The sequence below is a fragment of the Leptonychotes weddellii genome, chromosome 8 (assembly GCF_054177405.1).
Source record: "Leptonychotes weddellii isolate Sample4059 chromosome 8, ASM5417740v2, whole genome shotgun sequence".
In the NCBI taxonomy this organism is placed as follows: Eukaryota; Metazoa; Chordata; class Mammalia; order Carnivora; family Phocidae; genus Leptonychotes; species Leptonychotes weddellii.
This window is the reverse complement of record NC_138376.1, coordinates 77,097,417-77,106,224: the sequence shown is the minus strand read 5'-3', so window position 1 is coordinate 77,106,224 and position 8,808 is coordinate 77,097,417. Positions and strand designations below refer to the sequence as shown.

The 8,808-nt window shown below is 33.5% G+C and overlaps 1 protein-coding gene across 7 annotated transcripts in view; it reads right to left on the bottom strand.

Moving 5' to 3' along the window:
* Positions 1-338: 338 nt before the first annotated feature.
* Positions 339-8,808, bottom strand: part of GRIK2 (glutamate ionotropic receptor kainate type subunit 2) — a 647,288-nt gene continuing 638,818 nt past the window's right edge. For 4 of the 7 annotated variants that reach the window (XM_081828716.1, XM_081828715.1, XM_081828720.1 and 1 more), the window contains exon 17: positions 339-2,053. In XM_081828716.1, coding sequence (XP_081684842.1) covers positions 1,889-2,053 — 165 coding nt within the window. In that variant the 3' untranslated portion in view covers positions 339-1,888. Of the gene's footprint in view, positions 2,054-4,394; positions 4,534-6,163; positions 6,251-8,808 lie in introns of those variants that run through there. The other 3 variants (XM_081828718.1, XM_081828719.1, XM_081828721.1) reach the window with 3 other exon arrangements.

Here is an 8,808-nt window from a genome sequence, read left to right as displayed (position 1 = left end):
TTCAAATATCACATAGTAAACATGATACAGTCTTACACAACCCTATCAAATATAGTCAATATCTACTCAGAGAAGAAGCAAGATCATGACTGCTACTTCTAGAACTGCTCTTTTTCTCATTTAAATTGCCCTAAACTGGAAGATTACAGGTTCTATCCCAGTCCAGCTTTTCCTACATCTGCGTAGTTCATCACTGAGCCTTTTTCTTCTTTTCTCCAGGTGGTTGGGCAGTGGCCATCCTTGATGACCTGGAAGGCTTCAGGAAGTGGACTTCTCCTCAAGCAATGAACATACTGTGCATTCTTATACACATACAAGAGAAAAATGAAAGTCAAAGCTGAAAGTAAAATGGACATAATTTTAATGATTTTTTTTAATTTTGTGCATTGGATTCAAACAGCAAACTGTGTGCACTCAACTGTTGTCACAATATTGTCAAGAGGTCTGTGTCTTTTACCATTTTACACACAACTGTTCATTACAGTATGTTATCAGCCTCGTGGAAACCAGGGGTGTGGCATGGTAAGCAGGATGGTAGTGCACCTAGCTTTTATATTCTCTAACTTGAAAATATTTCTCTTCTATGATTCCTTTTTTTCTTGATAAAAATAGTTTTCACCAAACGTTGGTGGTGCACACGCACTACCATTCATGCTTGACATCACACCCCTGACAGGAACACGTGTTCTTATTTTGTTGATAAAAAGTATTACAAAAATTTCCATACAAAAACTATTTTCATAGAAATCTTGCATTTCCACAAATAAACCTGAACATGTTTTTGAAAAAAACTGCTCAAGAATTTTGTTCATTTAACATTGTGACTGTACTGATAAACGCAGTCCACTTCAAAGTTCTCCACACATCCTTTTCTATGGTTGACCAGTCAGTCCCCTTTCTCCTTTCACCGAGATCTGCCCAGGCTCCATCAAGTTCGTTTATAGCAGGAACGAGGGCTTAGATTAACATATCTGAATGTTAGAATGAAAGCGTCAGTCTTCCACATAGCCATCGATATCCAGCCCTCTTTTACAACTTATAACAACGATTGCAAAACATCATCCTTTTCAATTCAGAATCTCTGAACCAACTGTTGCTTTTTTATTCTTGGTACGGGGTTGGGGAAAAGGCGTAAGGGGATAGGTGGGGACCTGGTAGAGTTGTATGTTAAATCTCCTGCCTTGGTAAAGTTAACAAAAAACATTATTGCCTTGGTATTTGACATTTCTATCTCAATCAGTGACACAGACTGTCAAAAGAAAGAAAGAAAGAAAAACACTGATGAATATCTGCTTTATATTCCACTTGCCATGAAATTCAGATTTGTTTTGCATTACATTTTTTTCACATCCTATAAACACATATCATCTATTCAGATGATCATTATACTGAGTAGTTGGGGGCTAGTAACATCACCACCTATATTATCTGGGTGTCAGAAGACTGTACTGTTTCTTGTAACACTACAGTTTTTGCTGATTCCAAGTATTTTTATTCTTAATGATTTTTTTTTTTTTTTACTGGTTACCCTTGGGGCATTGATATTCCACCTCCTGGCAACAGTTGGACTTCAAAAGGAACCTGTAATTTCTTACTGGACTGCATTTGAAACCAGCCACAAAATGCGCGTGTAACATTCACTCAAAAGAAGGGAGGAACCCATGATAAACAGTGTAACCCAGTGTAACTTGGTTGATCCATGATGCTTGTAAATCAAGTCTGATCATTGCAACTGCTTAGATCACAGAGTCTCTAGTTCATAGACACAGCGGCATGAGGTAACTCATTTTATTTTGCACAGGTTGCATATTTCCACAGGAAACATTCTCGCTAAATCGTTTGGAAAAAAAGGACGACAGTTTGTGCTTGGGTGTTTGGCCTCCCAGCTTCATGCCATGGTTTCTTTACCTGGCAACCTTCTGTCGTTAAATGTGTGCATGTTGATGACCTCTTCTGTTTTCACAATAACCGGGGCCTGTGGCTTGTGTTTTAACCGACGCTGGCATTTCAGGGACATCCTCAGCTCTTCCACCATGGCGCTACAGAAGGACCTCTAAGAATAACACAGAGAGTGAGATATTAAAACACAGGCCAACTGCAACCGCCCAGCAATAATATTAAAATCACTTTCAAGAGGCTTGTCAACATTGCAGCCTTGAAGGTTTGAAAAATTTCATTATAAAGGTGAGAGCAGTTGTTGCACTTTTAATACACAACTCGTGATCATTAAAGTATCTTTGCCAAGTGGGCTAGTTTAAAGAAAATCTCCAGCTGATAGTGAAATAAACTGCCAACAAGGAATGCATAGAAGATGTCTATGTTGAGTAAGATTTTCAGATGTAAAATTGACATCATAAAATATAGATCTACCTTAAAATTTAAATACAAACACATGTACACAAATCAGTAACCAGAAATCCATTCTTGATCTTTTAACAGATTAGAAGAAATGTACTACTTTTTTAGATCACAGCATGAAATATGAAAATTTTCTTTAAACATGGATTCTTCCATTGTGCATCTCAAAACAGAACAAAAATAGTACTCACACATTTAGACATAAAAACATGGAAAATAATTTCTGGTACTCATTATATCTTTGTGTGATTATGCCTATAAAACTATTGATGATGATTACAAACAAACATGATTTAATCATGAAATGACAAACTGTAGCACGTTAAAAATACATGAACAAATATTAACTTTTTTTGGTCAACATAAGCTTGATAATTGAAAGCTGGCAAATGTTTCATCCCATCAAGATAAAATGACCCTATAAATATTATTTTTAATTCCCATTTCATTGGCAATAGATTTGCTAGAAATTCTGTGTATCTGGGGCTCATTGTTACACACTCCTCACGATTCCTATTACAGAGTCATATATGTGAAACAAAATTTTATCAATCCTCTTCCCCAACTAATTGAGATACACGTATGTTAGTTACATATAAATCAGATTCATGAACCAGTTGCATATTGTAGTTGGAATTCAGATGGGCTGAGACTTAGGCTCTTTCTGTGTAAGAACTAAAAATGTGGACAATGACCAAAAATGTGGACAAATATGAAAAATTTACACAATTCCAAAAAGTGATATGAAAACATAATGAAATAAACCTAATCAAATTTGCATGTGAAGACTTATTTTTTGCTTTAGATGTTGCTGCTTTATTGTTTATCAGCTTAGGCTAATTCCAAACAATATTTAATAGCATATATGTGGTTTTTTAAAAAATACTTTGCACACATAATCTTTTGTGACACTCAAACCAATACTTTGAATTAAAGTAAGCATCTCTTTGACAAAAACTGATTCAGAAAAAAGGGAAGTCACTTTCTGCAGCTCATGCCTGCGATGCCAGCAAGATATCCTGATAACCCAATTTTGTGATTTTTGACCCCATCTTAGTATCTTCTTGTCCATTCCTGGCTATATCCTCATTTCTCTTTAATGCGTTCCTGAACAGTTTCCTTAGTGGTCTTCTCAATTGTATGTCTAGGCTATTCCCTCCCAAAAGGCTCACAGATACCAGAAAAATCTATTTTTAAACCACTTATTAATAGCATTTCTTTGTCTAAGAAACAGGTAAAATCCATATCTGTTTTTTTGGGGTTTTTTCCCCCATCATGACTTCCATGATTTAGCTCTCCACCCTCCCCATTTGTTTTTTCTCTAACACACTCTTTTTTGCTTGGACTTCCAGGGTTTTTCTCCTTTGCTTCCCCTTGCTCTAGGACCCTGCAGAGTTCTTTCATCCTTCATAACAATCCAACTTTACCCCTTTACCTCAGGACATGATTCACTCTTTAACTTATTCAGAAATCACTTTCCAATTGCCAGGCTCATTATTTTCACTCAATTTGGTTTTGTCCCTTTAGTATTTTGCACTCATTGTCATGTTTTTTTTCTATCTGGCCTGGGACTTCTATGTATCCCTCTCACTAAATTGTAAAGAGCAGAAATCAAGTTCTCATGGCACTGACTGAACACACATGTATCCTTTAAATGTTGACTGAATTTTAACTGTAGCTACACATGACCCTAATATTTGAACTCTTCCTTAACAATGTGTTTAATTCAACTGTTTAAAAAAGTTTTTTTCAGAAGCTTAGTAAGCATGTATACAAGATACCTGATTAATCAAGGTAAAACTTTGGTATTTGTTTAATAACATTAAATTAGTAAAAATATTAATTTATTAGTATTTATAATGGGTGGTGATTAAATGCTACACATGAATTCCCCATTAACTACAGTTACTGCCATGCATTATTTATAATGTGTTAAATTATACAGTTCGGAAGTTCATGAATTATATTTCTATTAAAGGATTTATATGACACCTGACAGCCAGTATATGGACACAGTGTTTCTCATTGCTTAATACCTACTATTAGATGTACTTATTAAGAACATGATGATAATGATGATGAAGATGGTGATGATGACAACACTGTAGAAATGGAAAAATCTGACTCCAAAAGGGGGAAGAATACATAGTCTTGAGGTAATTTAGTCTTGGCTCTCTGTTGAAACATTTAACAGAAGAATTGATTAGATAATATAACAAGGTCAGAACTTGATGCCATTGACACTTTAAAATGTTATAGGATGTGAATAACGTTGAATTGTTTGAAATAAGCCTTCATTTAAAATGAATAAATTTCCCATATGTTAAATAACTGATCACACCCTCTTCTTGGCAAACTCGATTTGTAGACATTTTGAATATATTAGTTTCAAAAAATAATGGAATAGATATATTAATTAATTTTTTGTGCATACTAAGAGAGTGGCCTACACAATTGATTTCCTTTGGAAAAAAAGGTCTTATAAATATACATATCCATTCAAAGATGAAATGATTCAATTTTATTTCTAGTAAGTTAAAGAGTAAACTGCACTTAGTACCCTAGACTTAACTTCAGACTACAAATAAAGGCATATAAAGCTCTTTTTAGACAATTTTATATAATATATAACATTTATAATGCTGTGTAATATAAAATGTAGGTAAAAAACCTGCACCAAAGATCACAATACTTTCATCTTTCATAAATTAAATTATCTTAAATGAATTATATTTACAAATTTAAAAACTCTGAAAATTATAAACATGTAACCCCACCAATACCATTTTAGGCTTTATCTAACCTACAAAGCTATTAGAAAGTGAACATTTTAATCAAACAGCCTTTAATCACCCAACCAATAGCTTTGGTTATTTATTGTCAAATTACCACTTTTATTAAATTTTTTTTCTCTGAATGAGCTGAATTTTACCAGTTCTCTTTTGATCTATCACTGTCAGTTTACCTAAAAAGTAGTTTTACTTTAGGTTACTAATAAAGTCACTGTGAGACCATAGGTTCTCTTCTCACATGTAGAATATTTCTAATCCTTCACAAAACTATGAAAACCTTAAGATCTGAGCAGGAATTTAGAATAAACAGGGGAAATTTAAAGAATTTAATATCATAAAGTACTGTTCACTTGTGGCACCAGGCAAACACATGTTCTTTACTTTTTTTAAAGCTTTAGAATGCAAATTCCATATTGTAATCTATGTAAGAATTTAAAGTTGAAACTATAGATATGCTTGTGGATTATAGTTGCTTCTCTGTGCTTTGTGTTGCCCAAAAATTACTATGTCTCACTTTTAAATAAAGTTCTAACATTATCATTCAAGAGACAATATCTTTCCTACTTCATATAATAATTGGAATTTTGAAAAATGTCTTTTTTGTTGAACTATGAAATCAGGCTTTGAAAAACCCAAGTGCACTTAACAGGAGTTTCCTGGCTTGTAATAAAGAAGAAGGAAAAGGCGGGGGGAGGGGGAGGAGGAGAGGAGAAAGGAGAGCAGAAGAAAGAATAAAAGAAAAAGAGAGCAGTAGAAAAGGAAGAAAGGAAGGAAGGAGGGAATGTGGGAGGGAGGGAAGCGGGGGAAGGAAAAGCAGGAAGGGAGGGGGGTGGGAGGAAGAAAACGAAAACTATGTTGCTTTTTTTCAAATCACTTTTCCTTAGGAATGGAAAACCACAAATTGTGTCATTAAATAAGGTAAGTTTCTTAGGGTGAAAACAACCACAAAAATGTTTCTCCACATTAATATAACAGACTACAAAAAGAAAAAAGAAAGGCACAAGGATACTAACCATTATTAAAAACCTCTTTTAGTAAGTTTCAAAAGTTTACTAAACAGTGTCTGGATGGTAGGGTGGCACTAACCATATAGAAGATTCCTGAAAATGAAAATTTAAATCTTTGAGCTGTTAGCATGTATAATTGCATTTAAATTAGTAAAACTCATTATAAAATTCACTATATTTAATGAGGCAACCTGTATTTACACATCACTAATTCTAGAAATGATGAAGGCCTGGAAACCTTAAAAGTATAAATTTGGCTATATTTACATTGTTTTTTAATAAAGACTGTATTTTTTATTTTGAGTATAATAAGACAACATTAATAGTCCACAGAAAATTGTTCTCAAGAATATCATTATTGGTGTATAGAATAATTTATTCTTAATAGCTTAACTTTCTAACTTACAGATGTGTTTATATGAGCACATGATGTGACAGCACTTGGTGAAGCACATGACTTTTTAAAGAGTAGAAATCTAGGTGTAAATATGTTCCACATTGAACACTGACATAAACTACATTTTTAAGTTAAGATCTTTATATTTAGCAATGTCTCTTTTAAAAACAGCAACTGATGAAAAATAACCAATTTGAATTTTTAAACTTTGAAGCTCATCACTTTCATGTTGAATATATGTAGTCATTTATCACCCAAAGGCAAAATAATCAAGATATTATGCACTCTGTATTTATTTTTTAAGGAGAAAACTCTATCTTATGTGTCTTGCTGTCCTATTCTTTGATAGTATAAAATGAACTAAATGATACTCCAGTATTCATTCAGAAAAATTTCCAACCATTTATGCATACAGTTCCTATTGGAAATCCCACCAAAACATCTTCAAGCTACTTCTATCAGATTTATAGCTCAATATTCTAGCATATATTAACTAAACTTGTTTTGAGTTTGTCCTTCAGTTTGTTAACTGATTATGGATAACCAGCCCATTCTCAGATGCTTTTCTAATTAATTTCTGATGCCATAGGCCATTTGACCAAGAATTCCAAGTTGCATGTCATAAAGACAAATCCAAACAGTCACTGTGATCCCTGCATAAAATTATCCCACATTAGATAAAACTAAATCAACTCAATAATAACTAAAATGGCATAAAAGTATATAGAACATAATATGTGATATTTTGTATAAATATTGGTGTATTAAATGAGGAAAATAGTTGTCATTTAATATGACACATTCCTTTTGATTTATACTTTTCTTAATTGACAGGATTTTAAAAATATCAAAGTGCTAATGCTATATACATCAGAAGTATAAATTGACCTCAGGCTATATGAATGTAACAGTGAGCAATGAGAGATGGAAAATGACTAGTTAAGACACTCATGTCAAAAATGTATATAGCAACTTTGATCTTGATATTCAGTTCCAGAGCAGCTCTCATTTTGAAAAAAAAAAAAAGTTATTTAGATTAGCTGCGCGGCTGTCAGGACGTTTTACGCGCAAGTTCTGCAGTGATCTTATTGCTTCATCACTTTAATTTTACAGCTAGAAAAACTCAAACTCAAGAAATCATCTACCCAAGGTTATGCAGACAACTGGTATCAGAGCTCAAAGAAGAGCGCTATTCTCTTGACCACAGTTCTTTGAATGCTTTTATTATTTCAGCCCGCCTCCTGAAGAGGTACTTGAATTTCAGTGGAGCCTTTTACCTGGACTCTGCTCTTAATCAATGTTAATTTTTGAATAGTAAGTAATAAATCAGACAGAAAAAAAATATGGGACAAAAAGAAATACATTTTTTAATGAATAAAATGACAAAGCATCCTATGCTTTAGCTGCGGTTATTTTACAATGATAAACTTAACCAAAGATTAAAATGTTCTCAGAAACCTGGGCTCTTACAGAAATGGTTACTGAATATCTTTATATTGCATTTAGCAAATACAGTGAGACAGAGAAAAATGAAGCGTCATTATACATTTTTACACTTCCCCTACTTAAGTTTGAAAAATCAATGACTAAGGTCTGACAAGCTTCAACACCACTTTAGTCAATACAGCTATGAAATACATTTGAAGAAAAAGCAACGTTAATCATCACATTTTTGCTAGTAGTCATAATGATACAATTTTCAACAAAACATGTAACATCCAAATATCTAATGCTGAATTCCAAGAAAGCTCTCTCTTTTTAAGATCCAGCAGTTAAAATGTACCAGCTTTATGAATAAAATAAGTATATTATAGCAATAGCTGCTTATTATATGCCAGACACATGCAAAATACTCAGTGTATATTAACTATCTTAATTTTTTTTTTAAGATTTTATTTATTTATTTGAGAGAGAGAGTGAGAGAGACAAAGAGCACAAGAGGGGGGAGCGGGAGAGGGAGAAGCAGACTCCCCGCCGAGCAGGGAGCCCGATGCGGGACTCGATCCCGGGACTCCAGGATCATGACCTGAGCCGAAGGCAGTCGCTTAACCAACTGAGCCACCCAGGCGCCCTTAACTATCTTAATTTTTAAAACACTTTCATTTATGGTATATTCCTAACCCATTTATTTGTTTATTTTAAGAGATGTATAGAAAGGTTAAGTAATTTTATCCAAAGTTGAACAAAGTTGAGAAAGGAGCCCAAATCTTCTTCTTCTTCTTCTTTTTTTTTTTTTTTAATTCCAAAACTCATG